Source organism: Gadus macrocephalus, chromosome 6, assembly GCF_031168955.1.
Source record: "Gadus macrocephalus chromosome 6, ASM3116895v1".
NCBI classification, from domain to species: Eukaryota; Metazoa; Chordata; class Actinopteri; order Gadiformes; family Gadidae; genus Gadus; species Gadus macrocephalus.
In genome coordinates this window covers 25479774-25500191 of record NC_082387.1, presented here as the reverse complement: position 1 = coordinate 25500191, position 20418 = coordinate 25479774, and the positions used below count along the sequence as shown (strand labels likewise).

The following is a 20418-nucleotide window of genomic DNA, read 5'->3' as shown; positions in this document are numbered from 1 at the left end:
ACCCCCCCCCCCCCTCTCTCTCTCTCTCTCTCTCTTCTCTCTCTCTCTCTCTCTCTCTCTCTCTCTCTCTCTCTCCCCCTCCCTCTCTCTCTCACCCCCCCCCCCTCTCTCTCTCTCACCCCCCCCCCCCCTCCCTCTCTCTGTCTCTGTCTCTCTCTCTCCCTCCCGCGTCCCGCCCCCTCTCACTCACTCACTCAATCACACACTCAGCATCTCTCTCACTCCCCCCCCTCTCTCTCTCATATTACTGCAGATCATTTTTATGAAACATAACCCAAATAAAGAGGTGGCATCTCACTATATTGAGCAGAAATAATCACTGATTGCAAGATTATAGCTTTGGTCCTGCATGGAGACTTAATCGCTTCAGTAATGTGTAACCACACACACACACACACACACACACACACACACACACACACACACACACACACACACACACACACACACACACACACACACACACACACACACACACACACACACAGATATTGACAATCCTATGTCGGCACTCGGCATGCCTTCGATTTATCGATGATGCAATTGGCCTGTAAATCCAGAACGCACCGATAGATGGCGCCAGTGGTGTGTCTCTTTTTCAGCTAACGATAAAAACACGGTAGCCTACATTGATTTAAGATGACCTACTCTAAAAGTAATATTTACCACGACGGAAACATCGCATTTCATCCAACCGTCAAAAGTGACATCATAAACGTGACGCAATACGAAACGATGTCTGTGAGGCTGAGCGTTTTTAGCTGTTCTAGTTTCAGTCATTTAAATGAAATTAGTCCCGATCCTCGAGCTAATTAGAAACCCTTCTTCCCTCCCCCGCCTCGCCTCAGAAGACGGTCATCGTAGACGAACCACTGAGCAGCCAGAGAGACGCTCTCCTCTCCAAACACGGTGCTTTTAATAACATGCAGAAGACGATTCACACTTGATAGACCTCTACCAGGTGGAGGTGGAGGTGAATTAAGTGTGAATCGTCCTCTAGGTTAGGTCTACATGCACTCTCTCTCTCCCCCACTCAATCACACTCTCTCTCTCTCTCTCTCTCTCTCTCTCTCTCTCTCTCTCTCTCTCGCTCTCCCTCCCCCCCTCTCTCTCTCTCTCCCACCCCACTTTCTCTCTACCTCTCTCTCTCTCTCTCGCCCTCTCTCTCTCTCTCTCTCTCTCTCTCTCTCTCTCTCGCTCTCCCTCCCCCCCTCTCTCTCTCTCCCACCCCACTTTCTCTCTACCTCTCTACCTCCCTCTCTCTCTCTCGCCCTCTCGCCCTCTCGCTCTCTCTCTCTCTCTCTCTCTCTCTCTCTCTCTCTCTCTCTCTCTCTCTCTCTCTCTCTCTCTCTCTCTCTCTCATTACTGCAGATAATTCTTATGAAACATAACCCCAAAAAATGTAAAGCGCAGATTCACCTCTTAAACGATTCACACTGAATTAAACTCCACCTCTCTCAACCTCTTCCACCTCCATCTCCTCCCCTCCATCAGGTGGAGGCGAGGAGCTGGAGGTGTATTAAGTGTTGAATCCTCCTCCAGGTTAGCCGCTAGCTGCTCCGCCTCCATCTACATAACTGCTCCACTCCTTTGTGTCCACACTAGTGCTGTCAAGCGATTAAAATATTTAATCGCGATTAATCGCATGAATGTCATGTTTAACTCACGATAAAAAAAAATTATGCTAAATGTCCCTTGATTTCTTTGTCCCATTCATTTACTCATTTTAATGCTCTTATCAACATGGAGAAGTGCATCGGCTTGCCTTGTGCAAATGGTTTCTTTTTGATAACAACATTGCCATATACTGATCAAAACAGGACGATGCAAAATGCCTATAGTGCAATTAAACGATGAACATACAAACATACATGCTGCCTTGAACATAGCAGTCAGGCTACTGCTTCTTTGGTTTGAGCCATAAAAAAAAAAAATTGCGTTAATCGCGCGATAAAACAAATAACGCCGTTAAAATTGGTTTGCGTTAACGCCGTTAATAACGTGTTTAACTGACAGCACTAGTTTAAACATAAATGGTTTAAGCCTCATGTCTTCTTCAGAGGCAGGTTTTATTCAGTCCGTACCGGCCTGGCTTATTAACACTGTAAAGGCTGATTTAATGATGATGTCATCCCACCCAAGCGCAGTCAGAAGTGAAATGAAAAAAGGATGAAGGCGGGCAGGGGGATACTTTTAAACTCCAGCGTAATTCCGTGGTCGTACCTTTCGGTGGTAAGTTCTCACTTTGACGCGCCACGTATGAAGATACATCGAACAACTTGCTCAACTTGTTCAACTTGTTCAAGACCACACCTGATGGGAGCTGCTGGTTCTGAGAGTAAACAAGACCTAATGGTGTGTGTGTGTGTGTGTGTGTGTGTGTGTGTGTGTGTGTGTGTGTGTGTGTGTGTGTGTGTGTGTGTGTGTGTGTGTGTGTGTGTGTGTGTGTGTGTGTGTGTGTGTGTCCCTGCTGAGAGACTGGACTTACTCAAGACTCTCTTCAAAGCAAACATTTGGTCCGATTTGAGCCTTGATAAATGATCATTATAGGCATTGTTTGTTTGTTGCATTGTTATTTAGAACAAAACTTTAAACGTATGGCTGCTTTGCAGGGATATAGAATGATTTAGACTTTTTACCATCCAGCTTGAGACTTTACTTTCAAGCCCAAGACTTAATAACAGCCATTTAGTGAAGAAGACATAACAGTGGTGTTCCAGATTTCAATCTGCATTCATATCATGAATTTCTGTTTTTGCACGTACAGAGTATCTGTTGTATTATGTCCTAACCCCTGTGTGTTTGCTCACCACATTATATGCTTTTCGAACCACTATTACTTTTTGATTAGGATGGTTCCTAACTTTGAAATTAACCGGTTATATCCAAGTGGCAGCCATGATAAGAGCTGGTCGAATTGTCTTAATGCTAAGGAAAGGTGCTTCAATGCATCCTATTTTCTCCTTTAGAGGTAACTGGACCATCCTTTAAGAAAGGAAATTAAATATTCCCACAATTCCTTGTGGGAAACAAATGATCGACATTGCCAACATTATTTTCTTGTTCCTGCAAGCAGCGCTCAATTTTTTTTATCGTATTCTTTACAAACGTTGGCACCACACCAGTTCGACTTTTGTTCAGCTAGACCTAGAGACTCCATTGCACTTTAAAATTGTAATATTTGTTTTGATGTTTTTTTTTGATTTTATACCTTTTAAAATATAAATATAGGTCTTATTGACTTCCCTTGAGGCCTACCAAAGCGTGATGACGTCACCGTGCTATAGCTAAAGGTGGCTATAACAAAAGCCAGAAATTGTCATATTTGTTTATTAATTTACTTACTGAACGAATATTATGACAATTAAACACATTTATCTCTAGAAATGTTGTATAAACCCATTTGAAAGCCAAATCTATGTTAAAATATTGCATTGTCTACTGAGAATGAATAATAAATGTCAGTCATCTTGTTTTTAATGATAGAATCTTTCTCACATGTCGTGTATAGGGGTGGGAATTGATACGTTTTTATCAATATCAATGACATTGTCGATTCTGCCTATCGATCCAATTCCTTATCAATTCTCTTACCGATTCCTGAGTAGTTCATTGAGTGGCTAAAAACGAGTCCTACAGTCTTCTGCACCAAAAGTAACCATTTTAACCAACCAACCTGACGCAGTCTATTCATGCGCCGGTAAACAAACCCCGAGAAGCCCAATCCCTACGAGAGCTCCCCACGCTACGGCCATCCGGAGGCGCACAGAGCTTTTGGCTGTGATATTATTATACAATTATATTATATTATATACTATCATATAAAGATCTCCGGGGGGGGGCAAACGGCAACAATCACTTTCTCCTCCATGCTGCAGTTCACCCCGGACTGCACTGCACTGAGCTGGCCGGTTGAACGCTGATTGGCTGTTACGTTACACATGTCACTCAGTGGCCACGCTGTTGAACGCCGATTGGCTGTCATCTCGCGAATGTCGCGTCAAAGTTTAAATATCTTTAAAGATTGATAGATTGCGGGGAACATAGGACCCTTTTCCCAGAAAAGGATCCTATATTCCCCGCTTTTCCCCAAAAGGGTCCTATGCTCCCCGGTATGTATGGCTACAGGAGAAAATAGGACCCTTTTTGGGAAAAACGGGGAACATAGGACCTTTTTTGTTAAAAAGGGTCCTATGTTCCCCAAGCGGGGAACATAGAACCCGGGGAACATAGGACCCGGGGAACTTCGGGATGACCCCCTTAATTCCATGCTTGGTAGACAAAAACCAGCATGTTGCTGGTGTTTGCACCCATACACTAAATGATAGCATTGCACTGATTACATACGGCAGAATTTTCATTGCGTTTGGTGAAATGGAGCCAGACTTGCGATCGCTACCTACTCTCCACGATGCTGCCTTGTTGTTCGAAGGTTGTCGGCGCGCGCAGGGTCGTCGCAAAATTTTTGCGTAAACCGGAAAACGAAGTGCGGAATCGTTAAGAAGAATCGATAACGTTGGAGGCGTACGATTCCGATGGAATTGGTTAGTTGGAACCGGTTCTGAGTAGGAACCGGTTCTGAGTAGGAACCGGTTCTCGATTCCCACCCCTAGCCGTGTACAGGCCTGTTGAAAATAATAGGTCAATAAAACAAAGGGATCTCAATAATTATAGAGGAACCACTCTTTCCGTGTGTCCTTGCCAAGAAAACATCTTTCAACTATCAAGTTCTCCTGAATTCCCTACCCCCCAACAACACTATATTTGTGTATTGGTCAAGACGCACACCTACACATGCCAACAGGCCAATTCACTCGTCTTCAAAGAAATGCTCCAGAGTTGAGGGGCGTTGCCAGCTCTGCCGCCACTGACTATTTAAGCGCCAACAGCCAGCGGTAGGTGCGACTTTAAGAAGTGCTGTGCTGTGGTCCTGTTGCAGTATACCGTACTGTGCAGTCTCCGTTCCAGGGAGTCCCGTGTGTGGCCGTGACAGAGACCATCAACTGCAGACTTGCCTTACATTGACCGGGGACTCCAGCGCCGGGCACGCAACGAGGACGCACACACCGACCGGGCCGTAAGTGGACACAACGGGCGAGTGGATCACAGAATGCATGGAATCAGAATGCCATTTTAAAGTTACTAGGGCTGCATTGCCAGCCTGTTCTGCGACCTAAACGATAGAATAGGTTGTTTGTATAGGTCGTCAAAAATGACCGATACAAACGTTTTAGCCACCTATCGACTGTTCAAAGAAACAGCAATATCCTGCTAAATTTGCGACCAGCACAGAAAAATATGCTTTTATGCTGCGCTAGTGGGTTGTCTATGAAGAAAAAAACAATAGTAAGAAAATAAATTGTCACTGTTACACTTTCAGGATTTCCTAACCACCTTACAGCTCAGACATGTTTCCAAAAGCAACTGCAAAATTTGTAGAGGAAGTGGATCGAAGTCTGAAACCAGCATCGAGTTGCGAGGACCCAATTAAGTTGTTGTCAATCGTGCTGAAGCAAAAGGGTCGCTGGCCGTGGCAGAAAACCAAATATTCTTCCACTACTTTTACCCTTGATGAAATATTAAAGGGTGACACCCTGTAACAGGTAAGCAGAACTCACAATATTCTCATTTGCAGTTAAAAATATTTTCATTGTTGTTATACCTATTGTGGCATCCCGCCCCTGAAGCCTCGGCCTTCACGGTCCCGTGGGACCGTGAAGGACGGGGTGTACCACCCCCACCCACCAGCCGGCGACGGAGAGCACCGGGTCCTTCCCCCCAATCAGCGGGATGGGGGACACCTGGCGGCTGGGAGGAGGAAGGCCCGGAGCCACTATAAGAGAGGCAGAGACACGCGTGGACGGGAGAGGCAGAGACACGCACGGACTGCAGAGGCTTGAGGCTCCCGGAGACCCGAGCGCACCCTTGTCCTGTTTAAACCCTTGAAATAAACGCCGAAGTCGGCTCAAACCAACCGTTGCCACGTGTTTCCCTGAATCCCGGCGCATTCTTCATTCCCGGATACCACATATGGTGGAGAATGCAGGCAACTTGAGCGTTCCCACTACTACTGCCCCACCATGCAGAACCCGGACGGAGCCGCGGCGTTGGCTGCCCAGCAACACCAGCGGGAGACCACCGAGAGCCTCGCCCTGCTCCGCGAAGCTGTTCTGCGGCTGACTCAGCACGCCGTCCGCGCTGCGCCGACCGCCGCCCCGACCAGCCGCCTCACGAAGCTGGGACCGGAAGACGACGTGGAGGCTTACCTCGAGGTCTTCGAGCGGACCGCACAGAGGGAAGGCTGGCCAGAGGAGCAGTGGGCGCACATAGTGGCGCCGTTCCTCACCGGACCCGCCCAGCAGGCGAGCCAGGACCTGCCGGCGGACGTCGCCCGCCAGTACCCGGCGCTCAAACAGGCCATACTGGCCTACTATGGCCACATAGTAGGATGACCAGCGCGCAGGATTGGCGGTTTGACGCGCAGGGAGCGGTGCGCACCCAGATCGCCCAGCACAGCCGGCTGGTGAAGCGGTGGCTGACAGCGGGAGAGGGCCCCAGCCCGATCGACCGGGTGATTATTGACCACACCGTGCGGCGACTCCCGCCGGACGCCCGCCGCGTGCTGGCCCACCATCACCCTGCCACCGTGGACGACCTGGTCCTTCAGCTGGAGAACTGGCAGGTGGCCCAGCTCCTGAACGCCGGACCCGCCCCAGCCCCACGGCGCACCGAGACCCGCCAAGCCCCGAGGGGACCCCCCATCGGCAACCCGGCTCCCGGCGTCACCCCACTGAGCGGAGTACCGGAGAACCGGGAGGTGCGGCGCTGCTTCGGGTGCGGCCAGTACGGCCACATCGCTCGCTATTGCCCGAGGGGACGTGATGTGTCGATGCCGTCAGCGTACGCGGACCCGGGGGCGGACCACACGTGCATGTTGGCTCCCTGCGACCAGCAGGTCGCCAACATGCACGTGTGGTCCGCCCCCTCGGGTAGTCCGACGATCCCGGCGCGGGTCATGAACCGGGACACGCAGGCCCTCTTAGACACTGGCAGTGCGGTTACCCTCCTTCGCCCCGACCTGGCGGGTGGGAAGGCAGGGGAACCTATGGAGGTGGCCTGCGGGGACACCCGGACCTACCCCACGTGCCACGTGGTCGTCCGCACCCCACACGGGGTGTTCACAATCAGGGCAGGGATTGTCCCCCACCTACCGGTCCCCGTGTTGATCGGGAGGGACTGCCCGATCTTCCACCGGCTGTGGGACCCGACGCGGGAGCTACGGAGCGGGAGAGGCCCTCCCCGCAGAGGGGCGCGGGGGGTTCGGCAGGCCTACGGGGCCACCCGGCGTCCATCGTCCCCGGGGGAGCTGACGGCGGAGGACGAGGGATCTGAGGGGAACGGACCTTCCCCACCGGGGACCCCGGGGCACACAGCGAGGGGTCCCGACCGGAGCGAGACACCGGAACCTACCCCCGACACCACGGAGACCCTCACAGCCTCCGAGCAGCCGGACCCACCGGAAGACCCGGAGAGCTCCCCCCTCACTGAGTTCTCGGACTTCTTACCAGAGAGGGGGGAAGGCTCGTCCCGACCCGGCCAGTTCGCCACCGCTCAGCTCCAGGATGAGGCCCTCAAGCACGCCTGGAGCCACGTCCTGGTTCACGACGGGCAGGCCCGGGACTCGGTGAGTGCCACACCACATCCGCACTTCAGCACCAGGGGGGGTCTGCTGTATAGAGTAGCCTCCGGGGGGGGGGGAGTGAGGGAACAGCTAGTGGTGCCTCGCCCCTATGTGAGTAAGGTACTTTTTATGGCCCGCACTCACCTCCTGGGGGCCCACCTAGGCATGGACAAGACCCGGGAGCGGGTCCTAGCCAGGTTCTATTGGCCGGGGGTTAAGCGGGATGTGGAGCGCCACTGCCAGGGGTGCCCCGAGTGCCAGCGGGTAGCCCCCCGGTCCATCGCTAGACACCCCCTCATACCCATGCCCATCATCGAGACCCCCTTTGACCGCCTAGCATTAGACATCGTGGGGCCCCTTCCCAAGACCAGCCGGGGCCACCGCTATATCCTGGTGCTAGTGGACTATGCCACCCGTTACCCCGAGGCCCTCCCACTGCGCGCCGTCGCTCGTGAACTAATGCTCCTTTTTAGCCGGGTGGGAATAGCGAAGGAGGTGCTCACCGATCAGGGGTCGTGCTTCATGTCACGGGTGATGAAGGAGGTCCTCAGGCTTCTGCAGGTGAAGCAGCTCCGGACCTCGGTTTACCACCCCCAGACAGACGGCCTGGTCGAGCGCTTCAACAAAACCTTGAAGCAGATGCTCAAGAAGGCCATGCAAGCCGACGGGAAGAACTGGGACCAACTACTACCCCACGTACTGTTCGCGGTGCGGGAGGTCCCCCAGGCGTCCACCGGGTTCTCCCCCTTCGAGCTGTTGTACGGGCGGAGACCCCGAGGGATCCTGGACATCGCAAAGGAGGCCTGGGAGAGCCAGCCGTCCCCCCACCGCACCACCGTGGATCACGTGGAGCAGGTACGTGACCGCATGGCCCGGGTGTGGCCCATCGTCCGGAGGCACCTCCAGCAAGCGCAGCAGGCCCAGGCGAGGGTCTATAACCGAGGAGCCCAGCTGAGGACCTTTCAGCCCGGGGACCTGGTCCTGGTTCTGGTCCCCACGGCGGAGTGCCGGTTCCTGGCCAAGTGGCAGGGACCCTACGAGGTGGTGGAACGCGTGGGCGAGGTGAACTACCGGGTCCGCCAGCCAGGGAGGCGGAAGCCGACACAGCTGTACCACATAAACATCCTGAAGCAGTGGAGGGGGGGGGAGCAGACACCCGCCGACCCCGCTCCCTTGGCCCTGGCGGCCCGGCAGGAGATCCCGGAGGTCCCGGTGGGGGAGGACCTCAGCCCGGCCCAGAGGCGCGACCTGGACGAGGTCGTCCTCCAGCATCGGGACGTGTTCTCCGACCTGCCGGGGAGGACTGCTGCCACCCACCACGACATCCAGACGGCGCCAGGAATAAGGGTAAGGGTCCCGCCCTACAGGATCCCAGAGGCCCGGAGGGAGGCCATACGGACCGAGGTGCGCCGAATGCTGCAGCTCGGCGTTATAGAGGAGTCACGCAGCGCCTGGTGCAGCCCGGTGGTCCTGGTGCCCAAGCCGGATGGGTCCTTTAGGTTCTGCAATGACTTCAGGCAGCTGAACGAGGCATCGGAGTTCGACGCCTACCCCATGCCCCGGGTCGACGAACTTATCGAGCGCCTGGGCCCGGCACGGTACCTGTCGACCCTGGACCTGACCAAGGGGTACTGGCAGGTGCCGTTGACCCGGGCGGCCCGGGAAAAGACGGCGTTCTCCACCCCGGGGGGTCTGTACCAGTACACCGTCCTCCCTTTCGGGGTACACGGCGCCCCGGCCACATTCCAGCGGATGATGGACCAGCTCCTGAGGCCCCACCAGGATTACGCGGCGGCATACATCGATGACATCATCATCTACAGCGCCAGCTGGGATATCCACGTCCGCCAGCTAAGGGCCGTGCTGGGAGAGCTGCGCAAGGCGGGCCTCACCGCTAACCCGGCCAAATGTCGCCTCGGGAGAGAGGAGACGACGTACCTGGGGTACCGGGTCGGGAGAGGGACAGTGCGGCCGCAGGAAGGCAAGGTAGCCACCATACGGGCCTGGCCGCAACCCAGGACTAAGAAGCAGGTAAAGGCGTTCTTGGGGCTGGTGGGCTACTATCAGCGCTTCATTCCCGGGTACGCCACGCTGGCCAGCCCCATGAACGACCTAACCCGTAAGGCCTTGCCAGACCGGGTCACCTGGTCAGAGGCGGCGGACCGGGCGTTCAAGACGCTCCGGGAGGCCCTGTGCTCAGAACCGGTACTAATCACACCTGACTTTAACCTCCCTGTGATTGTTCACACAGACGCCTCGGAGGTGGGACTCGGGGGGGTCTTGTCCCAGGTCCGGGCCGGAGAGGAGCACCCGATAACCTACGTCAGCCGGAAGCTCCTCCCCAATGAGCGCAACTACTCCACCGTGGAGAAGGAGGCCCTGGCCATTAAATGGTGCCTGGAGAAGTTGCGCTACTACCTCCTGGGGAGGGAGTTCACCTTGGTCACCGACCACGCCCCCCTGAAGTGGATGGCGGGGGCCAAGAATACAAACGCCCGGGTGACACGGTGGTTCCTGGCCCTCCAGGATTTCCGGTTCCGGGTGGACCACCGACCGGGCCGGGAGCATGCCAACGCCGACGCCCTGTCACGTCGGGATGCCTGTCTGGGGGGGTTCCCCAGAGACCAGGGGCTTGAGCAAACGGGGGGGGAGTGTGGCATCCCGCCCCTGAAGCCTCGGCCTTCACGGTCCCGTGGGACCGTGAAGGACGGGGTGTACCACCCCCACCCACCAGCCGGCGACGGAGAGCACCGGGTCCTTCCCCCCAATCAGCGGGATGGGGGACACCTGGCGGCTGGGAGGAGGAAGGCCCGGAGCCACTATAAGAGAGGCAGAGACACGCGTGGACGGGAGAGGCAGAGACACGCACGGACTGCAGAGGCTTGAGGCTCCCGGAGACCCGAGCGCACCCTTGTCCTGTTTAAACCCTTGAAATAAACGCCGAAGTCGGCTCAAACCAACCGTTGCCACGTGTTTCCCTGAATCCCGGCGCATTCTTCATTCCCGGATACCACACTATCTATGTTTTGTTTATAATAACTGCATTTTTGGGCATACTGTGCAACATCAAAAGACGTCACAGTGACTGACTGCTCGCAGTACACTGAACATGGGAGTGCCAAAAACCAGGCAAGCATCGAGGCTACCTTGCATCCTGACCATGCTCAACTGACCGTGGCACATGACAGCACTTCAGAGCACAACAATTCCTTTGGTGTCTTGAAGAAAGAAGATCTAGATTTGCAGAAGCTACATGAAGTTTTCAAAGACAGGTAAGATGCCTCCTAATCCAACCATAACAGGGACGTTATCAGGACGTTACCACCTTTCAACTTTGTTTCTCCTTGAAGTGTTGGATGGCGAAACACTTGGTTGATTACTAACATGATCAGTGATGTCATTATTATGGTTTGCATTTAAATTATATCAATTGTATTTAAAATGTACAATAATTAGTTAAAAACATCTTTGCTCTACACTTCCCACTCTCCTGGCTAGGCTCATCGACATGGATCATTGCCAGTTCAAACAGGTTCAAAAAGAGAGAGGTTGGACTGTTTCCGGACTGGTGACGCAGAGGATTGTGACGACTCAGACATCCACAATTAGTCAGAGTGACCAACAGGCAAGCTCTATAGGAGGCAAGATTGGGCACATGATCACTAAGGTATGTAGGATACATGGAGGGGCTAAATGCTAGAGCGATTTCCATTTGTAAATGTAAATATAATACATATTCATTAAAGGGCTTAGGGCTTTGTGTATTCTGCATTGAGGATTTGATTAAATGGAATTATAGCAAGTAGAGATGTTCCGATACCAGTTTTTTTCCTTCCTGCCATGTTGAAGACACATGGGCGGAATTACTCTACTTGACACTATTCAACACTAAAGTGACGAATTCTACACTGCAAGTTGATCAGCTAATGTATATGTTTGAAATGTATACAGCTTTTGTACAGAAGTCCATTGGATTCAATATTAGAGATATCAATAATTAAATATGGCTGTGAAATAAATAATTGAGGTAATAAATATATTAATAAGTCAATACATAGTACCTTTTTTAATGACTACTTTTATTTAATAGCATGTTTCCTTAATCAATGATGTCATTTTTTTTTGTGATCAATTTTTTATTTTATGATTTATACAACAAAGAGATAGAAATAGAAAAACAATTAGGCATAGGCACAAATAAAACAACATACTACATTTGACCTGAACACAAATAAGACAACATACAACTATAAGGCATAAACACAAATAAGACAACATTTGACATTAGAGTTGTTAAGTCTGAGTCAGAAATTTAGGATAACAGATGTAAAAGAAGTAGAAGAAGGAAAGTAAATCCTGGCTACTCCCAAAATACTAACGATAAAGGTTGACCACAAGTTGATGTTTTTTTAGCTTGCGCGCCATGCATGCTGGCCACAGATTTCTCTAGCTTAGCCAGATCTATAACAGTGTTCACCCAGTGTTGATAAGATAGATCATGAGGTGCTTTCCATCTCTGTGCTATTAGCTTTTTGGCAGCAGTAAGGCCGACCAGAAACCAGCGTTGGTGCATCAAAGAAAGATCCAGACCAGTGAAATCGTTCCGCAATAGGACAGTTGGGGAGCAGGGGATGGTACGCTCAAGCACTGTAGACATTCTGTTGGACACCATACTCCAAAAGTCTCTCACACCAGGGCAATCCCAGACCCTGTGAACAAAGGTTCCTGTGGTTTCTAAAGAGCATAGCTGACAGTTGGGAGATGGATTTAATTTCATAAAAAATAATTTATGCGGAGTGCAGTAGAGTCTGTGTGCAAAGTTCTCCCATGTGACCCCCCTCTTCCGGGACCTCCACTGGCTCCCTGTAGTAGCTCGCATCAAATTTAAGACGATGGTACTGGCATACAAGGCAGTCGATGAGACTGCCCCTGCCTACCTCCAAGCATTGCTAAAGCCACACACCCCTGCTCGATCCCTCCGCTCGACTACCTCAGCTGGACGACTGGAACCACCATCGCTAAGAGCTAGCAAAGGTCGATCAGCAAAGTCACAACTTTTCTCGGTGTTGGGGCCGTTCTCAGGACCGCAGAGTCGCTCACTATCTTCTGAAAAGGACTCAAGACTCACCTGTTCAGAGTTCACCTCGACTCTGCATAGCCACCCTCCCCCTTCTGGCCACCATTGTACACTGTACTGTATTGTAGTGTATTGTATTGTATTGTAGCACTTAACTGTGTAGCAACTGCAGCAGCTGCTATCATGTCTGTAATACAGGGAATTGATTAACCTAGCGATTGTGGTACTTGCACTTGGTTCTATGAACATCCTTTCTGTACCGACAGCGATATATTGATGCACTTTTTATGACAAATGTACTTAGTCGCTTTGGATAAAAGCGTCTGCTAAATGCCCTAAATGTAAATGTAAATGTAAGTTATAATGAATCATCTGATGGTTTGGATTACGAGATGCTAGGTCAATCTATGACCAGACTATGGACCAATTGATTGTGGAAGGTGCCATTGAGAGATCATGGCTCCAGCGACTATCCAACTGCAGAGTTTTTTCTGCACGTTTAGAAAGGAACGTGTAAAGGGCGGACACCAAGCCTTGGGTAGAAAGATTTCCACATATTTTATGGATTGGATGAGGTTCCAAGTTTCGCCCCCAGGGAACTCTGTATGCCCGTAAGGCACTGCAGAGTTGTAGGTAGAAGAAAAAAGAAGTGCCCGGTAGGTTGAAATGAGATTTCAGGTCTTGAAAAGATCTGAGAGTATTTTGTCCGAAAGTGTATTGATCCCCTTATCACTCCATTGAGGGAACAAAATCGGGTGACCACCCAAGCAAAGGGAAAAATTATTAAATAAAGGAAGGTGAGGATGGAATTTTAAGTGAGTGCTGGAGTGTGATTCCACTGTTCTCCATGTGGCGACCAAATGCGATATTAAAGAGCCAAATTTGGATTTGCAGGTTTCGATAGGGATGTTAGAGTAAATTAAGTCCTGAAGCCTATGTGGTTTAACTAGATTTTTTTCTAAGGAACGCCAGGCTACCTGTGCCGAAAATGACTGATGTCATTTTATGATAACGTACACTAAATTTTTTAGGTGTGGCTGCCTCATGATTTATAACCCCAATATCAATACTCATTACCATTTCCTTAAGCTAATGTCTACTTGCTGTTAATTTATTTTCAGATTGGCCTAAATGTGAATGCAGAGATATCCAGAGGAAGATCTTCATGCCTGACTCTACCACCAAATACGACCATTGCTTACAGGAAACAAAAACTAAGTGTGCAACCAAACGGAGTCTTTGGTAAGTGAATGTACATGTAATTATTACAATGGTTGAAGGTCTGCAAAGAGCCACAACATGTTGCACAGTTGTGTCAAATTATTTTTGAGATGTCAGGGAAAATAAACTATGATATTTTCTCTGCCTCCCTTGAGACCTGAATCCCATGCGCATGGTGCTACACTCAGGTCGCCTTAAGCTGCCGAGCAGCACCTGGCTAACAGAGGGTAATGTATGGACTTGTTTTTATAAATACTGAACGTGTTATTCACTGGTTCACAAAAATATAGTAGATTGTAGTTTATAATGCATCTAATATCTGGTCCACACCCTTGATTTACAAACAAGCAGTAAACAATTTGTGCTGAGAAGGACAGCTTTGCCCAGACTAGCTGATTTTACTGATAGCTATATACGTTTTAATCAAAGCTTCAGGTACAAATCCAGATCTAATTCAAAATTGAGTGAATTGGAACCACAGTTTCTTATGTGTGCATGATGTCGATTGAGCTTTTTTGTGATTATGTCTATTTATGATCGATTTGCAGAAGTTGCCGAGCTGAGTCCTAACTTTGAACTGCTTTCGGGTCTCAAAGCGTCAGCCAGGGCCTCTCTGCTCCAGCACCTCGTTTCAGCCATGAGGCAGTGCGGGACAGTCAATCTACTGGAGAGGGTGGTAAGATCCCCAGTGATTATTATGCTGTCCTCGGTATGTCTACTAATACCATGACGGCCAGCTAAACTCTTACCCAAAACACCAAGACTCTGCAGACGTATTTCTCCCTTCCACAGGTTTATTGGAAGCACATGGGGAAAGGTGAAACTGCAACACACGAATAAAAAGGCAGAGAAATCAGAAATCTCATTTGTACTCATCTCAAACAAATAAGCAAGAATATGTACTTCTTTTTGGTCACTACAACACTATTAGCGTCGTCAAATGACCCAGTTGTGTAGCAGTAGTGCATTTGAACTACCTTGAGATGAAAACTATACAAACTTTACACTAATCAGTCCCTCCAGAAAAACACGATTATGCTATTGCATAATTCAACGCATAATCAGCCAAAGTCCGCATATTCATGCGGGGGCCGCATTTTTTCAAATATGCCGCACTTTCACAGCATAAATTGCCGATTTCCATGCAAAATATGCGAGGCTTGCATGATTTCCTAATCCCTGCATTTTCGTTGCAAAGAAGTCAGATATATCTTAGCAGAAAGTTGAAAATTGTTGCGTTTACTTCACGCAAGAGCAGCCATTTCCCCCTGTTGCCATGTGAACGTTATGAAGTGACGGAATTAAGCGGCGTGAACATCATCGAAAAGCTGAATTTTTCGCACGTTCCCGCAATTTCATTGCATAAAATTGCATAAATATGCCGCATATTTCATTGCATTTTTTAAGAAAACGTGCCGCAACAATCAAAAAAAAACGCCACATTTTTCTGGAGGGACTGACTAATGTAAAAAGACACGAGTGAATGCTTTCAAAATCAAAATACAAAGAATACACACCAACGATGCTATGTAAAGAACAAGATGTTGAAAGATTTGATTAAATTGTTCTCAATTTAACGAAATGCTGAACCAGCTAGACGCGACTTAAGTGTTTACTTCCTGGAGTCACGTGATTAGACACCGATTAGAATCATGCGTCTTAAAGTGAACACGTCCTGAATAGAAACTCATAGGAAATGCATATTCCTGGAACACATTATATTTCTGCTATGCTGACTAAATGCAAAGCATGCATTCCCCACCTACAACATTAAACTTAAGGCTCTTGAGACATTCTCTTAGTCATAACAAAACAATTATATATCAATTTTTTATTCGTATTGTATTGTCTATTTAATGTTTGTATTTGAGGATGTGCTCTGGTTCTCTCTCAGCTAAGCCAGATGCTCGATGGCGAACTCCCCTCTGTGGTCCGTGTTGAGGTCGAGCCTCAGAGAGAGGCCCTCCAGGGCATACTGGATGTCCTGTCTGACAACGGACTGGAGACCGAGGACCCCAACAGTCCTCTCCGTGCTTTTCACCTCGTTACCAGTGCCCTGGCTGGTCAGTGGGCCTGACCTTCACTGTAGTTTGTAGCGTAGCTCCTGCACAGTAGTTGCTGTGTCACATCTCATGCTAAATATTGGTGTGAAATGTTCACACCCGGTTTTCCAGAAATGCCGGATGACGGCCTTGCTGTCCTGGTGTCGAGCTGCACTCCCCCAGATCCCAAGATGCTGAGATCCCTGGAGCTGCTGGTATGTATTACATTGCTCTGGTGAATATTAATATTAAGTAAATCAATGTATAATCATGCCATCAGGTGGACCCTTTTATCCAAAGCGTCCTGAGTTTATACATTGGGGCAGCCGTGCAGTCTTAGGCAATGCTTGAGGCGGACAGGAGTGGAATATTGCAGCGATTATCTCATAAACCCTTTTTTAGAGTTCAGTGCAAATTTTAGACTCGTAATGATGTTGTGTCCTCACACATGTCTCAGATGCAGTGTTTTATCGAGAATGGGGAGATGTCTCTGAGCAGTGATGACCTCGCTCCCCTGACCGGGGAGACCTTCCAGTTGACAGAGGTGCTCTTCAGCTCCTGTGGAGTGGGTCTGCAGAGAGACGGAGACGTGCTGAGGACGGAGCTCAGCAATTGCTGCGAGCCGCAGCCTCTCATCCTGTACATTGCCATCAAAGGCCTTGCTTCCCTAGCCTGGTGTTAATTAGGGACAGGAATCACCAGGATGCTCACAATATGATATCACAGGGGTTTTCGTAGACCATTATTATATGGATTGCGATTCTTTGTATTTTGCGATACAATGATATTCCCACTTTTGGTGAAATGTTATCTTTTGTTTCTGGCTTTCTATTATTTCTTTAAAAAATTTTATTTTATGTCACCCTGACAATTGTGGAAGCAAAGAATTTAGATTCTCACATGAATTTGATGTTTTTTATAAAATTTGTTTTCACAATGTAGGATTCAATTTTCTATGCCAAAAAAAAGAGTACTGTGTTGTTTAACCTTCTCAATCTCATTGCGTTTAAATCATTGAACAACCTTAATAAAGACAACAATCAAATTTGTTATTTACTGCATTCCAGCCTTCTCTCCCATAAATAAACATAAAAGTTCTGTGTTTTAAATCAGCAAAGTTTTATATATTTGCTAGGTATTTCATTTATTTGACAGATATTATGGCATTGTAGATATTAGGCTGATAATTGATGATATTGATAAATTCAGGTTCAGGGTTATACAATGTGAGTATTCTCTAGATTTATCACTTACTGCCTTCAATCTTAAACTGCTGATATAAGCTTAAAACCTTCTTAAACTATGGTTCTTAAACCCCTCCTTATGAAATGAATCGGTTTTCCCTCAGATTGCCTTATTTCTGTGCCCTGTTCCTTTCTTCTCTTGCGTCCCCGATTTCCAGATGAGGTGCATATTAGCGCTCAGGCATTAGCAGTCTATCAACTCTTGATAAGCTGGTATTGGGAATCCTCGTGCAGGGGTGGACTAAACCATTTTGCGCCTTCTGTAAGGTGGTGCGCTCTTTTAGAAAAGGTCATTGAATCAGGATCGCTTTTAACTCACTTTATTTGGTTTAGTTTCGGTATGTGAACTATGAAGCAAAAGGAGATGGATTGTCTATAACCGCGTGGAGAGCATGGACACATTAAAGAAAGGACAGCGGACTAAAACATGGCCGCCCATTAATTCCTCTGAAAACTGCTCAATGGCGCAGGGCAACGTCAAGGAGAGATTTGCTTCTGCATCATGGGAGCCTAGCCACGCCCTTGTTCATGACGTACTGGATGCAGAAATATTCTTGTTTTTTAGCATGGTTAGCATTGTAGCATCATAAACGAGAGGTCTGAGCGATCGCAGTCGCATTGTTTACCGACCATGGAAGTAGGAGTTACCTTCATAAATATGAAAGATTGCTCCATATAACATATTAATACCAACAACATAGTAAATGTATGTTGGCCTAGAAAACAATACAGTTCAATGTTATTGCTTAAGAAACAGATTCCATCCAACTATTTAAGAAAAATGCTATCATCATTTATATACAAATAAATGGTTACACATCGATCAGCAACAAGGTTGGAGTAGCCTAACTACATAAATATTTGTAATAGGCCTACACCGACATTGTTAACTGTCATACGTAGCTAAACAAGCAAATGAAAATGTAATACTAACACAACTGAAATGTTTATGAGGCTATTAGCAATATTATAAAAACGATACCTTTCTGCACCCGTTCTTTGTCTTTCGATCTTTTGAATAAATGGATCAATGGTGAATCGCAATGATCGCAAGCAGAGGAACGTGTCCCGATCCGCTCCTGGCTTTCCTTCCCAGTGCCAGCCCTGCCTGTACTTTCCGGATCACCTGCCTGCCACTCCCACCTCCTCATTGCCACCACCTTCATTTTTGTTCCCTGTTACGTATTTTAAGCACATAAGCTGCCCCCACATAGCCACTAGGAAGCAAGATCGAACACACAAGCTGCAATAACTACTCCAGCCACAGATGGCAGCACCTTTAGACAGGTGAGGAGGGCGGAGCCAATACGTCACATAGGCCAGGCCTACACCAAATAGGCCCCGCTTACTTGATAATAATCAGAGCGGGAGTCTGAATGCTAGCCGTTAGCCTTCTTTTTTGGCAAACCACTCCACGTTAAATGCACAGAAGTTTTTGCCAGAGGATTGAGTAATGCCGATCCCTTTGATGGTGGGGGCCAAGACGATTTACCGCTAATTTTTCCTCCAGAATAAGGGCTTCAAATCTGTACTCCAATATATGATCTACCTCATTCATGTTGTCGACCCGTTTTCGTTTGTGTGCCTCCGACATGTTTGTAAGCAAAGTTAATCCTTCTCCTTCTCTTTGCTACCTGACTTTTAGCCCGCGGCACATGAGGGGAGGTGTGAGGTCACTCGAGCCCCATTAGGGGCAAGTGGGGCTGAGCCCCACTTGCCCCTAATGACCAGTCGCCACTGGCTACGTCATAGAACGTCGACAAGCACTGTTCCAATGTTGAGAACACTCGGAAATTCACGCACTTTTCACGTCCTTTATTTTTGAGAATTCCGAGATTTTTCAAGGATGCATCGATGGATCCTCAACGAGCCAAAATACCCACAATCCTTTGCGTTCACACGCTACGCGGGGTATTTGCAAATTGCGTCTGGAAAGCAATAGGCCTGAACATTGCTTTACACAAGTGACGTTTTTGACGTTTTCAGAAAGATTTTGTAAATGCAAAAAATTTACCTGTGCAATTTTTTGAAACGTTTTTCCAACGTAATGACAGGCTATCTTTTGCATGGATTGATTTGTTTTAATATGTAGGTAACCACCTAAGTAGCTGGTAACAATTTCAACAATTAAAGCATTAAAATATTTCCCACTGGAGCAGTATTAAAAAGCGGAAGCAGAACCGTTCTACACCAGCAAGTCGTTCCACACTCTGAACACTACAAACACCAGGCAGCACTCTAGCCATCACTCTAGCCTCATCTCCATAGGACGCGACAAGCAAGGAAGTGTTCGAGCAAGGTTGCAGCCTTTACTTTGGGACACAGCCAGAATCCTGCCTGTCCTAAGGGCGGGCACGCTGTTCACATAAGGAGTAGGCGTGGCCTATATGAGGTAGTACGTGCTTTGATTGGCTATGGTTTTGAGAGCTCGCCTCCGGTTTTCCTCATGTGTGATGATGCTGCCATCTGGTGGCTTTGTGCAGTTATTGCAGCTTATATGTTTGGTCCTGCTCCTCTTGTCCCTTTGTGCGGCCATTGCAGCTTATTTGTGTCACAAAGGGGTGAGAATCAGTGCGTTTACATGGGACAGCTAGATCAATTAAGCCTTATACCGATTTTGCTACTCGAACCCCATGTCAATTATCCAAACGTACATGGCCTTTAAGAGATCGGATCATGGCCAGAGCATGGCTGTATTCGTACCCTAGGTGATGCTGTAGCCCTTACAACAAGTTGTTATAGAGCCACTTCCAGTTGACCTCTATGTCCCAGCAACAACAAACTCAGGCGGCATTCGAGAAAGATGTTTGCAGTTGACAGCTGTCAGTTCACTTCGGGTCCATGTCATTTCTCAGACGATCCATTGTTCTGACCTCTCGTTCGTATGCGCACTCCAACAATAGACAATGAATTGTTGGAGAAATGACATGGACCCGAAGTGAACTGACAGCTGTCCCGCACACGGCAGCAATCCCTTTCTCCTCCATGTAGCTTTTCAATCTGGACTTCAGAGAGTCAAAGCCAAAGTTCCTTTCCCCCAATTCCTTCTCCACCATGGCCGAGATAACCCCCACTGTGAGGCTTTGTTGTGGAAGTAACAGAGAGTCGGAGAACCCGACGCAGTATTTAAGATTCATAATTTCAGAGAACATC

At 48.6% G+C, this 20418-nt stretch overlaps 1 protein-coding gene across 1 annotated transcript; it reads left to right on the top strand.

Annotated features, from left to right (window-relative positions):
- Positions 1-10711: 10711 nt before the first annotated feature.
- LOC132458896 (uncharacterized) lies at positions 10712-17082 on the top strand. Its single transcript, XM_060053282.1, has 8 exons — positions 10712-10953; positions 11180-11348; positions 13880-14000; positions 14135-14206; positions 14528-14655; positions 15874-16042; positions 16154-16236; positions 16479-17082. The coding sequence occupies exons 2-8, from the start codon at positions 11190-11192 to the stop codon at positions 16701-16703; spliced, it is 957 nt and encodes a 318-aa protein (XP_059909265.1). The 5' UTR covers positions 10712-10953; positions 11180-11189; the 3' UTR covers positions 16704-17082.
- Positions 17083-20418: the final 3336 nt, after the last annotated feature.